This window comes from Papio anubis, chromosome 20 (genome assembly GCF_008728515.1).
Source record: "Papio anubis isolate 15944 chromosome 20, Panubis1.0, whole genome shotgun sequence".
NCBI lineage: Eukaryota > Metazoa > Chordata > Mammalia > Primates > Cercopithecidae > Papio > Papio anubis.
The window spans coordinates 44,135,885-44,157,457 of record NC_044995.1 but is presented as its reverse complement, the minus strand read 5'-3'; the positions used below and the strand labels follow the sequence as shown (position 1 = coordinate 44,157,457).

At 53.3% G+C, this 21,573-nt stretch overlaps 1 protein-coding gene across 7 annotated transcripts; it reads right to left on the bottom strand.

Annotated features, from left to right (window-relative positions):
- Positions 1 to 1,871: 1,871 nt before the first annotated feature.
- PEX11G (peroxisomal biogenesis factor 11 gamma) lies at positions 1,872 to 21,558 on the bottom strand. Of its 7 annotated transcripts, none has more exons than XM_009193326.3 (6): positions 16,330 to 16,619; positions 14,241 to 14,314; positions 10,524 to 10,712; positions 7,056 to 7,234; positions 3,303 to 3,365; positions 1,872 to 2,430 (listed from the first exon to the last, which is right to left on the bottom strand). In XM_009193326.3, the coding sequence occupies exons 3-6, from the start codon at positions 10,560 to 10,562 to the stop codon at positions 2,196 to 2,198; spliced, it is 516 nt and encodes a 171-aa protein (XP_009191590.1). In that variant the 5' UTR covers positions 10,563 to 10,712; positions 14,241 to 14,314; positions 16,330 to 16,619; the 3' UTR covers positions 1,872 to 2,195. The 7 variants fall into 7 exon arrangements, with proteins under 7 accessions (XP_009191590.1, XP_031515899.1, XP_009191592.1 ...); XM_031660039.1 differs by lacking the exons at positions 14,241 to 14,314; positions 16,330 to 16,619 and adding exons at positions 11,988 to 12,079; positions 13,845 to 13,885; XM_009193328.4 differs by lacking the exons at positions 14,241 to 14,314; positions 16,330 to 16,619 and adding an exon at positions 21,493 to 21,558.
- Positions 21,559 to 21,573: the final 15 nt, after the last annotated feature.

Sequence of the window (21,573 nt, the reverse complement as noted above, 5' to 3'; positions counted from 1 at the left end):
GGGCGGGGGCTGAGGCAGGAAGATCGCTTGAGCCCAGGAGTTCGAGACCAGCCTGGGCAACATAGTGAAACCCCTTCTCCACAAAATTAAAAAATTAGCCAGGTATGGTGGCATGCACCTGTAGTCCCAGCTACACAGGAGGCTGAGGCAGGAGGATTGCTTGAGCCTAGGGGTTCGAAGTTGCAGTGAGCTATGATCATGCCACTGCACTCCGGCCTGGACAACATGGTGAGACGCTATCTCTAAGAGCTTAAAAAAAAAAAAAAAAAAAAAAAAATTTTTTGGGAATTGAAAAAAGAAGTGAAATTTAAAAAAAAAAGAAAAAGGGCCGGGCGCAGTGGCTCATGCCTATAATCCCAGCACTTTGGGAGGCCGAGGCAGGAGGATCACCTGAGGTCAGGAGTTCGAGACCAGCCTAGCCAATGTGGTAAAACCCCATCTCTACTAAAAACACAAAAATCAGCCAGGCATGGTGGCAAACGCCTATAATCCCAGCTACTCCAGAGGCTGAGGCAAGAGAATCGCTTGAACCCGGAGGCGGAGGTTGCAGTGAGCCGAGATTGCGCCATTGCACTCCATCCTGGGGGACAAGAGTGAGACTTTGTCTCAAAAAAAAAAGAAAAAGGATGAAATTAATTTACTATTTCATTTTTACTTATTTTTGAGATGGAGTCTTGCTCTGTCACCCAGGCTGGAGTGCAGTGGCATGCTATCTTGACTCACTGCAACCTCCGCCTCCCAGGTTCGAGCGATTATCCTGCCTCAGCCTCCCAAGTAGCTGGGAAAGTAATTGGGTCTCCAGGTAGATAATGAGATGTCCTCATCATGCAGGTGCCGCTAGGGGCTGGGAAGGTGGCCTTTGCTGAGGGCCCGGACAGGCCTGCACCCCCGACAAGGGAGAGAAGGGGGAACCCACCAAGCCCGGCCCACTCGTGAGTCCTGGGCAGAAGGAGCCCCACAGATGGGATCTCCTGCACCCATTTGATCCTGAGCAGTCCCCGGCCTCCCAGCTGCTCAGAGCCACCTGGTGTCTTCCTTGTAAAAACAAAACAAACCACAAATGTACTCTGGGAGGCCGAGGCAGGCAGATAGCTTGAAGCCAGTTCAAGACTAACCTGGGCAATATGGCGAGACCTCGTCTTTACAAAACAATTAAAAATTAGCTGGGCGTGGTGATAAATGCCTGTAATTCCTGCTATTCAGGAGGCTGAGGTAGGAGGATCCCTTGAGCCCAGAAGGTCGAGGCTGCAGTGAGGTTATGATCGCACCACTGCACTCCAGCCTGGGTGACAGAGTGAGATCCTGTGTCAAAAAGACAAAAATCAAGGCAGTGCAATTGATATCACGAGGCCCGAGGGCACACGTACTGACTATTGTGTATTCCTGGGCCAGGCTGTGCACCAATGTCTGCCAGAAGCCACATGTGCACGGACTCTGAAGTGCCGTTCTCAGCCAGCAGACTAAGAAGTACCCTCATCCCATCCCACCACACACTGGCTGACGTGGCGGCCCCACGTGTCTTCAGCGATGCTGGTGTGTGTTGCCCAGTCTCAGCATGGAGCCCTCAAAACGCTCACAGTGACCCTGCGTCTGCAGCACAGCGGCATGAGGCCATGCCCTCAGGTGGCCTGACCGGAGGTGGTACCTCTGGCCCGTGTGCCCAGGACTCTGGGGAGTAGAGAACAGCCCTCAATGGCTGGAGGCCACTTGGGGTCCATAGGCAACGCTTGCTCAAAGACGGAGAGGACCCACCGGGCCGAGGGCATTCCTGAAGGTGGGCTGGGGAAGTGTGGTTTCCAACTGTGGCTCCATCCCATGGAGGGGAAGGGGCCAGGAGCCACCAGTGTAATAACCTTCACCCTGAGCCAGGCGCCAGCACCACAATGTTTAATTGATTCCCGTTCCAGCTTTCCCAAGGCACGACAGGCTCCCTCCTCCTCATCTTGATTTGGATACAAGACTCCAGCTGGCGGGCAGGAGGTGCCGCTGAAGCCCCCCACAGCCCCTGAAAACTCCGGCTCAGGAGCTCAGGGCTGAGGCCCGCGAGACCTCGCATCAGTCCCTCCACCCACCCTGCCCGTGGGTTTTGCCACAGGCAGCTCCATGAGAGCCCCGGCCCCTGCCCTGCTGGCTTCTGCTTTGCAGGAAGGGCCCTCCGTGGGCTCCGGCTGCGTCCCTGTGCTCTTCTGGCAGTGTCAGGGGGTAGTGGCCTCGGCCTGGCCGCCGGCCCGGGCCGCCTGGTACATGCTGAGGATCGAGGAGATGGTGCCCATGAGGCCCACCAGCCATGGCGGGAAGCGGCCGGCCCACAGCACGCCCCGGGGCAGCCAGTGCACGGCGTTGGCCAGGTCGGCCAGGTTGCTGAGAAGTGACAGTGCTTCCGACTGCATCTGCGCTTCCATGGCCCTCCGCTTGCCCCGGGGCAGCGGGCTGTGGGGCAGAGAGGAGCCACTCACACTCACGCTCACACCTGCCTGCCTGCCCTTCCCAAGCCCCCGAAGGCCCTGTGTGGCCTGGCAGCCCTGAGCCCCTGCCTGTGAGTGGGAGGAGCTGGCAGGGCCGAGGTGGCCTCCGTGACCCTCCACAGAGACTGAGTCCCCATCACCCCCACGGCCCAAGCACAAATAGGGCAGGGACCTGGGTCCAAGTCCTCAAATCCACACCTCACTCCTCCTGAACACCCGGAGATGGGGTCCCTTGTAAAAAACAGAAAGCACAAATGCACTTTGGGAGTGCTATGGAGGCAAGGGGGAACCCCAGGAGCGTGGCCTGTGCCTGCCCAGCCTTTCTTTTTCAGGATGACACAGTGACGACAAGCCTGGCCAATGTGGCGAGACCCCATCCCCACCAAAAAATAAATACCAGAATCAGCCAGGCATGGTGCCACGTGCCTGTAGTCTCAGCTACTCGGGAAGCTGAGGCAGGAGGATCAGTTGAGCCCGGGAGGCGGAGGTTGCAGTGAGCCAAGATGGCACCACTGTGCTCCAGCCTGAGCGACAGAGCAAGGCCCTATCTCAAAAAAGAAAAAGCAACAGTAACAATGGCCATGGCCCTCGGGAAATTGATCATTCTCTCCTGCTGGGGGCACAGCCATGAAGGCTCAGCCCTGGAGTCCTCACTCAAGCAAGCCTCAGTTTCCCCATCTGTCAAAGGTATTGCCACCCACCAGAGGCTGCAGTGAGACCGCCATGACCTGAGCACAACAAACCCCAGCACGGGCCTGCACAGGGGTAGCTCTGAGCCGGGATCCCACGCCTGCTGGAGGGAGTGGGCCTTCCTGCTGGGTAATCGCGGGCTCCTACCTGGTGAAGGGCGCTGTGGGGCTCCGCAGCCTCTGTCTCAGTTTCAGCAGCATCCACAGGGACCTGCAGCACCAGAGCCCGAGGGAGGATGCCCCGGGGGGTGGAGCAGGAGGGTTAGCTCCGCAACGCTGGCCCCAGACAGACAGTCTGGGACAGGTGCTGCATCTCGAATAAATGGCCTGCCCTCTCCCTGCGCCCACAGTCCCACGCCCTCCCGCTGTGCCTCAAACTCCCGGGGACTCATCCCTAACATGGCCCTGTCCCACCCTGGACATCGTCCTGCGCTTCTGACATGGCCATCCAGGGCCTGGCCCAGCCTCTGCAAACCACTGGCAAGTGCTCAAAGGAACATCAAGCCCCGTGAGGTGTTCACAGCCTGGCAGGGAGTCCTAGACAGAAGAGGATGCCAAGGGGCCTGCAGTTGGACAGGCCTGGGGACGCCACTTCCCCTCCGGGCCTCAGCTGCCTCACCTGCTCTGTATGGAAAGGCCCAAACCAGTGCCATGCCAGCGTCCCCTGCACACACACCCCGGACATTGGCTGGATCTATCTGGATGATCCCTTGGGCCCCCAGGGCTGGCATCTGCAGGCTGAGGAAGGGGCTACCCAGTGGGCAGCCTCTGTGCTCCCAGGGGACTCCGCAGCTGTGCATGGCACCCACCCGGGCCGGGCCACCAGGCAGCTGCACTCTCCAGCCTCGGCAGTGGGGTGTGCCAGGTTGTGACTGTGACCTCCTGACCAGAATGGGCAGGGCCTGGTCACATCTTCTCTGGCCACTGGGTACCCAGGGTGCAGGATGCAGGGTAGCACCAGTGGTACAGCAGGTGGGAGCCTCCTGGGGGGCTAGGGCAAAACACTGATTCCTGGGCTCCCTAGACCCACAGAATCAGAAGTTCTAGTCCAGGCGCGGTGGCTCACACCTGTAATCCTGGCACTTTGGGAGGCCAAGGCAGGCGGATCACCTGAGGTCAGGAGTTCGAGACTAGCCTGGCCAACATGGTGAACCCCCGTCTCTACTAAAAATACAAAAATTAGCCAGGGGTGGTGGCAGGCGCCTGAAATACCAGCTACTCGGGAGGCTGAGGCAGGAGAATCACTTGAAACCGGGAGGCGGAGGTTGCAGTGAGCCAAGATCACACCACTGCACTCCGGCCTGGGCAACAGAGGAAGACTGTGTCTCAAGAAAAAGAATCAGAAGCCCTGGGCACTGGACCCAGGCATCTCCATTTAGCAACCTGCTGGCTAATGCTCTGGCAGCCTGGGCCTTAGGGCAGATGTCTGGTCATGATGAGCACACATGGAATGCTCTCCACCCACTCCCCCTGCTCACCCCAAACCCAGAGAAATGATGAAAAACCACATGCCCAAAACAATAATGCCGCAGCAGGCAGGGCACAGAGGACTTTGATGGCCGTGCAACAATTCCATTTGATACTGCAATGGAGGACACGTGTCAGCGTCCAAACCCATAGGATGCCCAAAACCTAGCGTGAACCCTAACGTGAGCTATGCACTCAGGGTGATGGCGGATCCGTGGAGGGGCATCAGTTGTAACAAATGCACCATGGGGATGGTGCCAGTAGTTGGGGAGGCTGTCTGGGGGAGGGGCTGGGGGTATATGGGAGCTTTCTGAATGTTATACTCAATTCTGCTGTGAGCCTAAAATTGCTCTAAAAAAATAAAGTCTGGGTCGGGTGTGGTGGCTCACGCCTGTAATCCCAGCACTTTGGGAGGCTGAGGCAGGGGGATCACCTGAGCCCAGGAGCTGGAGACCAGCCTGGGCGACATGGCAAAACCGCATCTCTAAAAAGAAAATTACAAAAGTTAGCCAGGTGTGGTGGCACATGCCTGTGGTCCCAGCCACTCAGGAGGCTGAGGTGGGAGGATTGTTTGAGCCCAAGAGGCGGAGGTTGCAGTGGGTCAAGATTGAGCCACTGCTCTCCAGCCTGTCTCAAAAAAAAAAAAGAAAGAAAGAAAAAAAATAAGCTTATTTAAGCAAAAAAGAAAGGAACCAAGGCTGCCCCTAAAATACAAACCAGAGGTCACGAGGCACCCAGAGGAAGGTGGAGGAAGAGGGGCTGTGAGCCAAAGCCCCGCTCTGACCTGAGCCCCGGGATCATCCAGGCTGGGCCCAGGCACCCTTCCCCGGGTGTGCCAGCACATGAGGAAGGCCAGCACCACAGACACTGCGGCGTCCAGGGTCCATGGCCATGAAACATGACCCTTTTGAGACAGTCGAAATGTGTAGACACGGTATTAGGTCAAAGGCTGGAAAAGAACCACCGAAGCTTGAACAGTGGGAGTCTCTGGGTTGGGTTGTGGGTGATTCAAATCTTCTACTCTGAGGTCTATCCGTTTTCCAGATTGTCTACAGTAAGCATGTAATTAGGACATCTGTGTCGGGGGGAAACGAGAACTACTGAGAGTCAGAACCTCACCCAGGGAAAAGCAAGCACTTCCCCCAGAACCAAGGACACAGCCTACCCCGAGGCTGGGACAGCCGCACCTCAGCCCGGTGATCCAAGAGCCCTTCACAGCCACTGAAACATGCAGACCAGGGCGCCCAGCTCCTCCTGGTGTTTACAGGGGCCGGGGATTCTGACTCAGCACATTTGCAAAGAGGAAAATGTTTGGGAGGAAACCATTACTAGAAAGTTCTAGAAACTGTGTGGTTTTTGGAGGCTCAGAGCTAGTCAGGAAACTGCTGACTGTCTTCTCCGGGGTGGCAGCTGACAGCAATGCCAGCAGGACTCAGGGACCCGGGTAAAGGTCACTCCGCTGGCTGCTTCTCACAGGCCCTAGAGTTACTTCTTCTTTCTGGGTATAGTCAGCAGAGTCATGGCCCCTCCAAAAATGGCCATGCCCTGAGCCTGTGAACATGTTTACCTCCAAGGCAAAGGAGGCTTTGCCGATGGATTAAGCTAAGGAGTTTTTTCTTTTTTTGACACGGACTCTTGCTCTGTTGCCAGGCTGGAGTGCAGGGATGTGATCTCGGCTCACTGCAACCTCTGCCTCCCCAAATTCAAGCAGTCCTCCTGCCTCAGCCTCCCAAGTAGCTGGGATTACAAGTGTGTGCCACCAAGCCCAGCTAATTTTTTGTATTTTTAGTAGAGACCGGGTTTCACCATGTTGGCCCGGCTGGTCTAGAACTCCTGGGCTCCTCGCCCACCTTGGCCTCCCAAAGTGCTGGGATTACAGGCATGAGCCACCACGCCCCACCTAAGCCTAGGATCTTGAGATGGGGTATTACCCTGGATCATCCAGGTGGTCCCCATGTCATCACAGGGGTCCTTACAGGAGGGAGGAAGGAGGATGAGGGTCAGCGAAGGAGGTGTGACCCTGAAAGCAGAGGTCATGCTTGGAAGATGAAGGAAGGGACCATGAGCCAAGGAATGTGGGTGGCCTCTAGAAGCTGGAAAATCCAAGGAAACGGACCTCCCCCTGGGGCCTCCAGAAGGCATCAGCGCCTGCTGACACTAGCCCAGGGACTGTTCCGACTTCCAGCCTCAGAATCCTAAGATAGTAAGTTTCTGTTGCCAGCGCTATAACGTTGTGGTAATTTGTTTCAGCAGTTATTCTAAACAAATACATCCACAAAAGGAAGAAACAACAAAACCTCCAAGGAAAACTCTAAGAGGCAAAGACCCACATGCCCCAGTCTGAAGCCTGTGCTGTTGCTGGGGCTGCTGCTGTTTTGCTAAGGAGGTCCCGCCCAGGGACCTTGGGTGCTGCCTTCTGGCCCGTGCCACTTACCTGGCAACCCCCAGGAGCAGAGAGAGGGCCCACAAGGCCGTACTCAGCGTCCACCACCGGGAAGAGTCCACGTGGAGGACCCGGGCATCAGCCGCCCAGGCGACGTGCTCACATGGGTAGTAGAGCTGGTCGGCCAGGTTACCTAGGACGGAGACCCAGCGGACAAAGGCGTCCTCCTCCTGCAGGACCAGGAGCAGAGGGGGCCTAGGGTCAGACTTATCCACTGCTCATTTTAGCACCGTAGCCATGCCAGGAAGCAGTGAGCTATTTCCTGACCCCAGTCCCTGGGCCGTGTCCAGGCCTGGCAGGCCCTGCAGGAGAAAGGCTCTGGGGCTGGGGTCCCCGCACAGGCCTGATTTCCGTGTCTCGGCAGCATGGTGTTCAGGGCCCCCTGAAGGGAGGGTCTCAACGCATCTGTGCAGTGCAATCCTCTGCGGAGTTCCAAAAACCCCATGCCCAGTGCCAGCTGTGAGGATTCTGCCTCACTCAGCCTGGGGCAGGCGCCAGCACCAGGAATTTTCACAAGGAATTTTCACATTCCCAGGGGATTCCCAGGTACGGCCACGTTGGGACCCCTGTGTCAGAACCTTCCTTCCCAAAGGCTTCCAGTTCCCGCACAGGCAAGGACCTCTGATGCCAGACTCTGCACAGGGAGCATGAGAGGTGGCCCGCAGGGAACCCTGACCAGGCTGAGATGGTGTGCCAACCCGTGGGCCACCGCACGCCTAGTGCTGAGCACGCGCCAGGCACAGTGCTGTAGACTCATGGCCTCCCACAACCCCAAGCAAGTTACTGTCCCTCGTTACAGACAGCCATGCTGAGGCTCTCAGGGAAAGCTGCTGGTCCCAGTTCCAGCAGGCATGGTCCTCCAGGCCCTCAAATTGCAATGCACACGCGGGCTCTCAGTGCTGCACGCCGCCCATACCCTCTGCCCCAAGTTCTTAACCACCGCCTACAGCCAGCGAGGCAGGACCAGTGGAGGCTGTAGGAGCACAGCGCTGAAGCCTGGTTTCTGGGATTGGAGCCCCGCAGACAACTGGGGACCCCGCCCCTGGGGACCCCACCCCCTCTACCTTCACCTTCCTTGTTGCCTGCCACACCCTTCCCCTCCTCTCTGATTTCCCAGGAAGCTCCTCCCTGCCCCACCACTGATTGCTGATGCTGCTCTCCTTCTTTCTGGCCAGACACCATCCTGCCTTCCTCTGGGCTCTGAACCTCACTCCAGCTTCCCTCATCTGCCTGGCGCGTCCTGGTACATTTCCCACCTCCCTGAGGATGGCGGACCCCGCCCCAATGCGCTCATTCCACCCAGGTTTCCTGAGAAGCGGCGGGGTCCAGGCTAGACGCTGGGGAGGGGCAGAGGCTCACCAGGGCAGGGAGGAACGCAGACATATAAACGGGAAACCCAACAAAAGGGGCTCTTGTTCTGGCCAAGGGACACTCGAGGTGCAAGGGCCCCCACCCCTTGCCTGAGGGCTCTTCCACAGACAAGACAGAGGAGGGAGGGGTATCAAGGATGCACCAGAGCTTTGTCCTAATCAGACACGGAGGAGGAGGATGCCACAGGTGTCAAAACAGGAAGGCGGCCCAGAGCAACACTAGTGATTTGGGATGATTGGGCCAAGGACACGTGGAGCTGAATGGGGTGGGCTTGGGGGGTTGGGGTGGGGAGCATCTGAGTAGCAAGTGGCTCAGCGGGGTGATCCCCGGGAGGACAGAGAGAACAAACAGGGCAGCCCAGGGAGGGGCATGACCCTGAGAGGCTGGCCCACGCACCCTCTTGAGATCATCCCCTGGGGGGCAAGATGGCCCTCTAGATAGGCTGGCACGCCTGTGGGACACCGCAGGGACAAGGCTACTCTCTGTACACTGTCGCAATAGCAAAACCTTAGAAATCATTGCCCTGTGCGTCAGCCGGAGGCCGGTTAAATAAATCTGAATCTGCATAGCAGAGCACTATGTGGTCCTGAGAACGGAGCTCTTTCTAGACTGATAAGAAATGATCTGTGGCCGGGCACGGTGGCTCACGCCTGTCATCCCAGCACTTTGGGAGGTCGAGGCAGGTGGATTACTTGAGCCCAGGAGTTCAAGGCCAGCCTGGGCAACACGGCAAAACCCTGTCTCTACAAAAGATGCAAAAAATTAACCAGGTGTGGTGGTGCACCTGTAGTCCCAGCTATTTGGGAGGCTGAGGTAGGAGGATCACCTGAGCCCGGGAAGTCAAGGCTTCAGTGAGCCATGATCACGCCACTGTACTCCAGCCTGGGTGACAGAGTGAGACCCTGTCTCCAAGAAAAAAAGAAAGATAAAGAAATGATGCCCAAGTTGTACTGTTAAGTGAAAAAAGCACTATTTATGTAAACCATATGTATCTGCCTATGCAAGTACAGGAAATCTCACAAAGGAGACACAAGAAGCTGACCACAGGACCAGGCACGGTGGCTCACACCTGTAATCCCAGCAGTTTGGGAGGCCAAGGCAGGTGGATCACTTGAGGTCACGGGTTCGAGACCAGCCTGGCCAACATGGCAAAACCCCATCTCTACTAAAAATACAAAAATTAGCCAGGCATGATGGGGGTGCCTGTAATCCTAGCTACGTGAGGGGCTGAGGCAGAAAAATCATTGCCACCGGAGGTAGAGGTTGCAGTGGGCCGAGATCACGCCACTGCACTCCAGCCTGGGTGACAGAGTGAGACCTTGTCTCAAAAAAAAAAAAAAGAAGCTGACCATGGTGGGTACCTCTGTGGGGAAAAATTGGAGGCCTGGAAGATCAGGAAGGAGGGAGGTTTTTTAAATTATATCCCCCTTTGGAACGTGTGAACATGTTCGCTATTTTTAAAAATTAAAATCATAACGAGAACATCTGATCCTCTCAAAGAAGAAAGTGAAATGTTTAAAAGGAATAAACTTACCCACGCAGGGAGCACTTTGGGACAAGACTATAAAACGCTCACGGTGGCTCACGCCTGTCATCCCAGCACTCAGGGAGGCTGAGGCAGGAGGACCACTTGAGCCTAGGAGTTCAAGGCTGCAGTGAGCTATGATCTTGCCACTGCACTCCAGCCTGGATGACAGAGCAAGACCCTGTTTCTAAAAAAAAAAAATTTCTTTTTTTTGTTTGAGATGGAGTCACTCCATTACCCAGGCTGGAGTGCAGTGGTGCAATCTTGGCTCATGGCAACCTCCACCTCCCAGATTCAAGCGATTCTCCTGCTTCAGCCTCCCAAGTAGCTGGAACTACAGGCGTGTGCCACCACGCCCGGCTAATTTTTGTATTATTAGTAGGGACAGGGTTTTACCGTGTTGGCCTGGCTGGTCTCAAACTCCTGACCTCGTGATCTGCCCGCCTTGGACTCCCAAAGTGCTGGGATTGTAGGCATGAGCCACCGTGAGGGGCCAAAAAAGTTTTTTTAAATGTCCACTCAGATCCACACCGTATTCCCTAGAGCCCCACAAACCCTGTTACCTGTGCCCCCAGGCCGTATTGCTTAGTGTAGACAAACATGGACAGGTCATCAAAGAGTCGCAAGATGGTCCTGCAGTGGCTGAGTTGGGTGGACACCACCAACAGACGTGTCCCCACTTCGGACCTGGTGGGACATTGTTCAACCAGGACCCCACCAACCAGCTGGCAGCAGTACCCCAGCACTCGGATCTGTGGGAAACCAGAAGCAGTCAGCGTGGCCCTCCTGTTCTGCAGAACTGAGCTACATCTCCCCCGACCTGGCCTGGGCCCCACTGGATTGAGACTGTGGAAGATTCTTTTTTTTTTTTTTTTTTTGAAACAGAGTCTCTCACTCTGATGTCCAGACTGGAGTGCAGTGGCGCCATCTTGGCTCACTGCCGCCTCCACCTCCCATGTTCAAGTGAGTCTTGTGCCTTGGCCTCCTAAGTAGCTGGGATTACAGACACCCACCACCACACCCCGCTAATTTTTGTATTTTTTGTAAAGACAGGGTTTCGCCATGTTGGCTAGGCTGGTCTCGAACTCATGACCTCGAGTGATCCACCTGCCTTAGCCTCCCAAAGTGTGGGAATTACAGGCATGAGACACGGTGCCTGACCCAAGGGTCTGGAAACTTCTAAATCCACAAAGTGACAGTAAAAGCTGAAAGTGTAGGTCGGGGACAGTGGCTCATGCCTGTAACCCCAGCACTTTGAGAGACAGGTGAGAGGATGCCTTCAGACCAGGAGTTTGAGACCAGCCTGGGCAACATAGCAAGGCCCTGTCTCTACTAAAATTTTTTTAAGTTAACAGGGCATGGTGGCTACTTGGGAGGCTGACGCTGGAGGATCACTTGAGCCCAGGAGTTCCAGGCTGCAGCGAGCTTTAATCGTGCTACTGCACTCCAGCCTGGGTGACAGAGCAAGACCTAGTCTCAAAAAAAAAAAAAAAGCTGGGCCGGGCACGGTGGCTCAAGCCTGTAATTCCAGCACTTTGGGAGGCCGAGATGGGTGGATCACGAGGTCAGGAGATCGAGACCATCCTGGCTAACACGGTGAAACCCCGTCTCTACTAAAAAATACAAAAAACTAGCCGGGCGAGGTGGCAGGCGCCTGTAGTCCCAGCTACTCGGGAGGCTGAGGCAGGAGAATGGCGTGAACCCGGGAGGTGGAGCTTGCAGTGAGCTGAGATCCGGCCACTGCACTCCAGCCTGGGCGACAGAGCGAGACTCCGTCTCAAAAAAAAAAAAAAAAAAAAAAAAAGCTGAAAATTTAAAAACATACTTGTAGATGGGACAAATGAAGAAACATAACATAATTATCCAAAGGTACTGTGGGGAGTGCCTGCTCATGTAACTGAAGGGCACAGCCTTTGGGGACAGATGTGACAGGAACAAAGAAAACAAAACTCCTTACTTCCCACCTCCCAGGTCCTTCTTTTCCCAGGTGGCAGGAAGCTGCAGCTAAAGTGTATATTTACATTTACCTGCCTGGACCAAAGACTTTGGCTGTGCTGAATGCTGGGTGCAGGTGAAGAGGTTTCAACCCAGTGAACAATAGGATAATTTGGTTGAATTACTTTAGAGAGAAAGAACCTACTCAGTAGGTGATTTGGAGCCTTGTGAAGTAAGTCATCTTCACTACTCTTATATCTTTCTTTTTTTTTTTTTTTTTTTTTTTTTTTGAGACGGAGTTTAGCTCTGTCGCCCAGGCTGGAGTGCAGTCGCGCCATCTTGGCTCACTGCAAGCTCCACCTCCCAGGTTCACGCCATTCTCCTGCCTCAGCCTCCCGAGTAGCTGGGACTACAGGTGCCCGCCACCACGCCCGGCTAATTTTTTGTATTTTTAGTAGAGACAGGGTTTCACCATGTTAGCCAAGATGGTCTCGATCTCCCGACCTCGTGATCCACCCGCCTCGGCTTCCAAAAGTGCTGGGATTACAGGCATGAGCCACCGTGCCCGTCCTACACCTGGCTAATTTTTATATTTTAGTACAGACGTTGTCCAGGCTGGTCTCAAACTCCTGAGCTCAGGCAATCCACCCACCTCAGCCTCCCAAAGTGCTAGGATTACAGGCGTGAGCCATCATGCCTGGCCTCCCTTATATCTTTATTTTACCTGCTTTTCAGAAATTGCTTGTTCCTGTTGTTTTATTTTTACTTGTAATTCCTTTCCGGCCCATTATAACGGCAAAACAATGCAATCTGAATGTCTAACTCGGGGGAGATTTGTCAACCCCCCCCCGCCCTCCCCCGCCACACCGAGTCATAAGAGATTTGAATGGAATCTAAATGCCTACCCACCAGTACACCCCCTAGTACAATCTAAATGTCTACCTATAAGAGACCAGTGGGGACAAACTAAGAGTCCAGACTCAGGGGCATGGATGGCATAACCTAAATGCTCAACCATATGGGACTTGATTGGAACTTAAAACTGTCTAGCCATAGGGAGAGTCTTACAATATCCTAAATCCCCACATGAGATTGTTTGGGACAATCCAGGGATCAACTACAGTGGCCTGGTCAGATCCTAAATGTCCAAACATGGGAATCTGTTTGGTATGTAAACGTCCAGCTAGGCTGGGTTGGTGCAAACGATCTAAATGACCAACTGGGGTTTTGTTGGAACCCATCACTGCTTAGGCATGGCAGGGTCCAGGACACGGTGGGTTCTTTGGTCTACGCTGGCTGAAAAAACCTAAATGCCCACCTATAGGTGATCTGGTTGGAAATGAATGTCCAGCCACAGGGGAGCCCTGCAACACCCCAAATCCCAACATGAGATTGTTCAGGACAACGCAGGGACTGACTTCAGTGGCCTGGTCAGATCCAAAACGTCCAAACACGAGAATCTGGCCAGTGTGTCAATGTCCGGCCAGGCTGGGTTGACAGAAATGATCTAAATGTCCAACGTTGGCCGGGCGCGGTGGCTCAGGCCTGTAATCCCAGCACTCCGGGAGGCCAAGGCGGGAGGATCATGAGGTCAGGAGATCGAGACCATCCTGGCTAACACGGTGAAACCCCGTCTCTACTAAAATTACAAAAAATTAGCAGGACCTGGTGGAGGGTGCCTGTAGTCCCAGCTACTCGGGGGGCTGAGGCAGGAGAATCGCTTGAACCCGGGAGGCGGAGGCTGCAGTGAGCAGAGATCACATCACTGCACTCCAGCCTAAATAAATAAATAAATGTCCAATGCTAGGGCACCGCGTTTGAGCCTAGCTCGGACGGGGCCTCTGCGACGGAGTATCTTGGGCGACTCTTTCTCCTCTCTGGCCTGTTTCCCCGTCTCTGAGCTTGGGCCAAACTCTAGGCCCTCCGGCCCCGGTCCGCCCCTGCCTCACCAGGCGGTCCCGGCCCCTGTACGACTCCAGCGCCGACGCCAGGCCGCTCAGCGACGCCATGGCAACTCCGTGACGTCACCGCGACGTCGGCGCGTCGCACCAGAGGGCGGGGCCAGGCCGGGGTCCCGGGAGCGCCCCAAAGGCCTGCGCGCAGGCGCGGTCGCAGGCCTTTGTCCCCGGACCGGTTTCTTGTCCGCTGTAGGGGAGGGACAGAGTTTGCAGAGGTGGGGACGACACGTGTGTGCTTTCCAAGCCTGCAGACCCCAGATGATCCTCGGAAGTTGCTGCATTCTGCCCCACGGCGGTTTGGCCAACTACCCACGCACAAAAAAGTGTATTTCCAAGTTTAACCAACTACCCACACGCTCCCAAAATACTCCAAGCAAAACCACCAACCTGTTAGCAATGGTTCAAGGAGAGATTTTCCTTTTTAATTTTTGGGCTTCACCTTTTCTGCACTGTCTGCTTGCCTGTGGTGAGCAGGAATGACCGCTGTAATATCACAACAAGGCATCTTTCGACGTTAAGGAAATGCATAGAATTGTTCTAGAATGCACAAGAACTGTAACTGGACTTTCTCCAGAAAAGGTAACCCGCGTGATTGGGGAAAATATTACATTTTCACCTTTATGCCATTTTGTAGCTGTTAAATTTTGTGCAATATGCTTGTATCATCTCGTGGAAAAAAAGTCAATTTCACCCATTTTTGTTTGTTATTGAGGTAAAATTCGCACAAGATGAAATTAACCATTTAAAAATGCACAATTTTTGGCCAAGCGCGTTGGCTCGCTCCTGTAATCCCAGCACTTTGGGAGGATCACCTGAGGTCAGGAGTTCGAGACCAGCCTGGCCAAGATGGTGAAACCCCCGTCTCTACAAATATACAAAAAAAAAAAAAAATTAGCCAGGCATGATGGCCGGCGCCTGTAATCCCAGCTACTTGGGAGGCTGAGGCGGAAGAATCGCTTGAACCCTGGAGGCGGAGGTTGCAGTGAGCCAAGATGACGCCACTGCACTCCAGCCTGGGAGAGAGAGAGACTCCATCTCAAAAAATAAAATAAAGAAAAAGTAAGACCGGGCTCGGTGGCTCACGCCTGTAACCCCAGCATTTTGGGAGGCCGAGGTGGGCGGATCACGAAGTCAGGAGATCTAGACCATCCTGGCTAACACAGTGAAACCCCATCTCTACTAAAAATAAAAAAAAATAAGTAGGCATGGTGGCCGGCGCCTGTAGTCTCAGCTACTTGGGAGGCTAAGGCAGGAGAATGGCGTGAACTCGGGAGGCGGAGCTTGCAGTGAGCCGAGATCGGGCCACTGCACTCCAGCCTGGGCGACAGAGCGAGACTCTGCCTCAAAATAAATAAATAAATATAAATAAAAATGCACAATTCAATGACATTTAGTACATGCCCATGTTGTACAACCATCACCCTTTGCTAGTTTCAGAGTATTTTTATCACCCTGAAAAGAGACCCCCTAGGAGACCAGCATATGCCACTCTGAAATACGCGACTTTGGTATAGGATTGAGCTGAGATCAATGGAGCTGATACTGGAAAAGCTCTCTGCTCTTCCCTGATTTGCCTCAAAGCAGGACCTAAATGTACAAAGGTGCCCTCCTCCCCTCTCTACCGGGAAGGACAAAGGTTGATTTATCACCAGGGACACCTTTAGACTCTTGTCTGAGACGTCTTTTTTTTTTTTTCTTTGAGAGGGAGTCTTGCTCTGTTCCCAAACCTAGAGTGCAGTAGCGCCATCTCTGCTCACTGCATCCTCTGCTTCCCTGGTTCAAGCAATTCTCCTGCCTCGGCTTCCCGAGTAGCTGGGATCACAGGTGTGCACCACTGTGCCCGGCTAATTTTTGTATTTTTGGTAGAGTCAGGGTTTCACCACGTTGGCCAGGCTGGTCTCAAATTCTTGGCCTCAAGTGATCCGCCCGCCTCGGCCTCCCAAAGTGCCGGGATTACAGGCGTGAGCCACTGCACCCGGCCTCAATGTCTTTTTCCTTCGTCTTGTCACTTCTCCAAACATTTGCTGCTCTATGTTGAAAGTGCTATCTAAGCAGGAGTTATATAAGCTATATAAGCCACCTCATTTCTCTTGGCCTCTCCCATGTATACATAAGGTATACATGTTAATAAATTTGTTTTTCCCTTGTTAATTCTTTTTTTTTTTTTTTTTTTTTTGAGACAGGGTCTCACTGTGGGAGGAACTAAATGTGTAGATGTGAGGCCACCACATGTGTGCTCTCTGGGTCTGAGGACCCAGGATGATCCCCAGAGGTTGCTGCATTCTGCCCCATGGTAGCATGACCAACTACCCACAAAAAAGGGTAGAGTGCAGTGGCACGATCTTAACTCACTGCAGCCTTGAACTCCTGGGATCAAGTGATCCTCCCACCGCAGCCTCCTGAGTAGCTGGGACCACAGGTGTCCACCACCACGAGTGGCTAATTTCTTTTTATTTTTTTAGAAATGGAGTCTCACCGTGTTACCAAGGCTGGCCTTGAGCCCTGGGCTTAAGCAATCTTCCCACCTCGACCTTCCAAAGTGCTGGAACTACAGGCGTGAACCACCGCGCCTGCCCCTGTTAATTCTTTCATTGCAAGGATCCATCACAGCTAAGAATTAAGAATAAAGCAAAAAGTATTTTTCCTCCTCTACACCCTGTTCCCATAAAGCAATCACTCAATTCCTCCCTCCTCCCAGCCCCTGCAACCACTAATCTGCATTCTCTGCTGTCTCTATTTTTACCTCTTCTTGATTTTTTTTTTTTTTTTTTTTTGAGACAGAATCTCACTCTGTTGCCCAGGCTGGAGTACAGTGGCGCGATCTCAGCTTACTGCAGCCTCTGCCTCCCGGGTTCAAGCAATTCTCCTGCCTCGGCCTCCCAAGTGGCTGAGAGTACAGGTGCGTGCCACCACACCCAGCTAATTTTTGCATTTTTAGTAGAGACAGATTTCACGATGTTGGCCAGGCTGGTCTTGAACTCTTGACCTCAAGGGATCTGCCCGCCTCGGCCTTCCAAAGTGCTGGGATTACAGGCATGAGCCACTATTCCTGGCCTTCTTGATATTTCATACAAATGGAATCATACAATATATGACCATTTGTGTTGGCCTCTTCCACCAAGCATAATGGGCTGTTTTGATATTTGCTTTTTGTTGTTGAGACAGGGTCTTGCTCTGTCACGAGGCTGGAGTGCAATGGTGCGATCATAGCTCACTGCAGCCTCGAACTCCTGGGCTTGAGAGATCCTCCTGCCTCGGCCTCCACATTGTCTGGGACTACAGGTGCACGCCACCACATCTGGGCAATTTTTTAAATTTTTCTTTTGTAGAGATGGGGTCTCGCTATGTTCACCAGGCTTCAACCTCCTGGACTCAAGGGATCCTCCTGCCTTGGCCTCCCAAAGTGCTGGGATAATAGGCGTGAGCCACCGCACCCAGCTGAGCATAATGGTGTCGAGGTTCATCTAAGTTGCAGTATGTATCAGAATTTCATTCCACTTGCAGCTGTATAACATTGCGCCATGTGGATGGACCACATTTTGTTTATGCACGCATCAGCTGATGGTCCTTTGGGCTGTTTCTGCCTTTTGATGATCGTGAATAAGTACAGCTAGAAACATTCGTGAATATGTAGTTGCAGTCCCTGGATTCAGTTCCTTTGGGTCCATACCTAGAAGTGGGGTTGCTGGGTCATTTGCTAACTCTATGTTGAACTTTTTGAGTAATTGCCCAACTGTTTCCCACAGTAACGGTATCATTTTCCATCCCCACTAGCGTTACACAAGGGTTCCAGTTTCGCCACGTCCTCGCAACATCCTTTTTTGATTATGATAACCATCGTAGTAGGTGTGCAGTAGTATCCCGTTGGCGTTTTGTTTTGCCTTTTCCTGATGACTCATGATGTTAACCAACTTTTTGTTTGTTTGTTTGTTTGTTTGTTTGTTTGTTTTCTGTGACAGAGTCTCACTCTATTGCCTAGGCTGGAGTGCAGTGGCGATCTCAGCTCACTGCAACCTCCACCTCCCAGGTTCAAGCGATTCTCGTGCCTCAGCCTCCCAAGTAGCTGGGATTACAGCACACCCGCCACTGTGCCCGGCTAATTTTATATTTTTAGTAGAGCTGGGGTTTCGCCCTGTTGGCCAGGCTGGTCTCAAACTCCTGACCTCGGGGAATCCGCCCACCTTGGCCTCCCAAAGTGCTGGGATTACAGGCATGAGCCACTGCGCCCAGCCGGGAGGTCACTGTTTTCGCAGCTGAAAAACCCAAGCCAAGCCAGCTGCAGTGGCCTGTGCCTGTGGTCCCAGCTACTCAGGAGGCTGAGGCACAAAAATCAATTGAATCCAGGAGGTGGAGGTTGCAGTGAACTGAGATCACGCCAATGCACTCCAGCCTGGGCGTCAGCAAGACCCATCTCTAAAAAAGTTAAAAAAAAAAAAAAAAAATCCAAAGCCAAGGTGCAGATATGCAGAGGAAAGAGGCCTCTGGCTGCAAAGCCTGCTGCTGCGTGAATAAGCAGATCCCTCCTCTCGAGCCCAACAGCCTTGGAACAGCGCAGTGCATTTGCCCGAGTGCTTCCTGTGTGCCAGGTCCTGTTCTGGGCAACAGAGATACAGCAGTGAGCTTTGCAGACACAGCCCAGCCCTCCCAGCATCCCCCCTCTGGCTAGGTCTGAGCTCGACCTTTGAAACAGACCCAGGAGCTGGCCTGGTGTTCACAGCTGGCCTTGGTGTTGCTAGGAGCTGGCCTGGCAGTCCAAGCAGGGCCCTGGTGTCCTCCTGCTGGACATAAACAATCTCACATGACGCCGACATCAGACAAGGCCACTCTGTGACCGTGGCAGAGCAAGACAAAACAAGCCTGCTCCGTAATCATGTCTGAACACAGGCAAAACACGAACACTGTCCACACCATCAGAGTAACTGGACCTCCTCTGCTGCCAGCTAATACCAGCGGCGGCTGTTCCTTACCAAGCACAGTTTTAGTCTTCCAACTTCTTTCCTTCCTTCCTTCCTTCCTTCTTTCTTCATTCATTTCCTTCCCTCCCTCCCTCCTTCCCTTTTTCCTACCTTCCTTCTTCCTTCCTTTCTCCCCCTTCCTGCTTCCTCCCCTCCCTCCCTCCCTCCTTCCTTCCTTCCTTCTTCCTTCCTTTCTTCTTTCTTAATTCCTTTCCTTCCCTCCCTCCCTCGTTCCCTCCCTCCTTCCCTCCTTCCTTCCTTCTTCCTTCCTTCCCCCCTTCCTGCTTCCTCCCCTCCTTCCTTCCCTCCTTCCTTCCTTCTTTCCTTTTTCCTTCCCCTCCCTCCCTCCCTCCCTTCCTTCCTTCCAGCTTCCCTGGAGCTCTGAGGAGGCAGGATTTGCACCAAAACCGTGCCCCCAAAACACCTAACAGAACTGCAGATCCCAAATCCCTTCCTTCCTTCCTTCCGACTTCTTCACACAGCTGATTGAGATGCTGAATAATAGAGTTCCTTCTCTCCCTAGCTGCTCTTTTGTTTTTGTTCCTGAGACAGAATCTCACTCTGTCGCCCAGACTGGAGTGCAGTGGTGGAATCATAGCTCACTGCACCCTCACTGCGACTTCAACCTCCTGGGTTCAAAAAATCCTCCCACCTCAGCCTCCCGAGTAGCTGGGACTACAGGCATGTGCCACCACACCTGGCTTTTTAATTTTTTGTAGAGATAGGGTCTCACTGTGTTGCCCAGGCTGGTCTCAAACACCTGGGCTCAAGCAATCCTCCCACTTCAGCCTCTCAAAAGTGCTGGGATTACAGGCCTGAGCCATTGCACTCGGCCTCCCTTGCTTTTTTTTCTTTTCTTTTTTTTTTTGCGGGGGGGCTGGGCACAGTGGCTCACACCTATAATCCTAGCACTTTGTGGGGCTGAGGCGGGTGGATCACCTGAGGTCGGGAGTTCGACACCAGCCTGGCCAACATGGTGAAACCCCGTCTCTACTAAAAAAATACAAAAATTAGGCCGGGCGCGGTGGCTTAAGCCTGTAATCCCAGCTACTCGGGAGGCTGAGGCAGGTGAATTGCTTGAACCCGGGAGGTGGAGTCTGCAGTGAGCAGAGATTGCGCCACTGCACTCTAGCCTGGGCGACAGAGTGAGACTCCGTCTGAAAAAAAAAAAGAGATAGAGTTTTGCTCTGTGGCCCAAGCTGGAGTGCAGTGGCATGATCTCGGTTCATTGCAACCTCCACCACCTGGATTCAAGAGATTCTCCTGCCTCGACCTCCTGAGTAGCTGGAAATACAGGTGCCCACCACCACACCCGGCTATTTTTTGTATTTTTAGTAGAGACAGGGTTTCACCATGTTGGCCAGTCTGGCCTCAAACTCCTGACCTCAGGGGATCCACCCACCTCAGCCTCCCAAAGTGCTGGGATTACAGGCGTGAACCACCACACCCAGTTAATTTTTGTATTTTCAGTAGAGACGGGGTTTCACCATGTTGGCCAGGCTGGTCTCAAACTCCTGACCTCAAGTGATCCACCTGCCTTGGTGTAAACCACTGCACCTAGCCACAACAGCCGTTTTCTGGATGGTACTTTGGGAGGTTAAGATTACAAATGTGAGCCACCATGCCTCACCTGTGTGTTGCTTTTATTTGTTTTTATCTACTTATCTCAAAAAAAGAAAGTAAAATTTCCAACCAAGAAATTCATCCCACCCAAACCCCCACTTCCTTAAGCTGTGCCCCCAAAACACCAAGCAGAACTGCAAATCCCATAATGAGTGCTTTCTGGCCGGGCGTGGTGGCTCATGCCTATAATCCCAGCACTTTGGGAGGCCGAGGTGGGTGGATCACCTGAGGTCGGGAGCTCGAGACCAGCCTGACCAACATGGAGAAACCCCGTCTCTACTAAAAATACAAAATTAGCCCAGCGTGGTGGTGCATGCCTGTAATCCCAGCTACTCGGGAGGCGGAGGCAGGAGAATCACTTGAACCCGGGAAGTGGAGGTTGCAGTGAGCTGAGATCACGCCATTGTACTCCAGCCTGGGCAACAAGAGCTAAACTCTGTCTCAAAAAAAAAATAAAAATAAGTTCTTTCTAACACCTCCCTACTGAGACCCCCATCGTGCCCTATGACATGTACAGCTCTCTCTCCCTCTCTCTTTCTCTCTCTGTCTCTCTCTCTTTGATGAGTAATAAGCTTGAATGTGCTCAATCACAAGTACATTGCTGGTGGTCTTTGGCTGTGGGAGGAGGGGAGGGATGACTGTCCCCTTTAAAGGGCACCTTGGAGATCTGTGCGCCCTAGAATAATATTAAGAGGCACAGTGACTCAGGGAAGTGGGTCCATTCTGTGTGGGGTGTGTAGAAGGTAGAGGGACAGAAAAACTTCAGAGGATGATAATAATAATGGACACCAACAGCCTATTACATCAAGTCCTCAACACTGACACTGCTTTCTGAAGTGGTTACCATCATCAATCCCCTTTTGCAGATGACAAAACCTATGTTCTAGCTGGGCATGGTGGCACACACCTGTAGACCCACCTACTTGCGAGGCTGAGGCGAGAGGATCACTTGAGTCCAGGAGTTCAAGTCCAGCCTGGACAACATAGCGAGACCCTACTTTGAAAACGAAACCAACCAAAAAAAAAAAACCCCAGAGGCTCCAAGAAGTCAATTTACTTGCCTGGGTTCCTGGAGCTCTCAGGAGGCAGGATTTGCACCAAGCCTGACTGGTAATTTTCCTCCCGGCTGCCCCTAGAGGTGC

What these genes read in the sequence shown, in the direction of transcription:
- PEX11G (XM_003914779.4), bottom strand. Translation starts at nt 13,904, where the DNA reads ATGGCGTCGCTGAGCGGCCTGGCGTCGGCGCTGGAGTCGTACAGGGGC. An exon ending in ACAGGGGCCGGGACCGCCTG is followed by an intron (nt 10,713 to 13,844) that starts GTGAGGCAGGGG and finishes GGTTTCCCACAG; the next exon opens with ATCCGAGTGCTGGGGTACTG. An exon ending in AATACGGCCTGGGGGCACAG is followed by an intron (nt 7,235 to 10,523) that starts GTAACAGGGTTT and finishes CTGGTCCTGCAG; the next exon opens with GAGGAGGACGCCTTTGTCCG.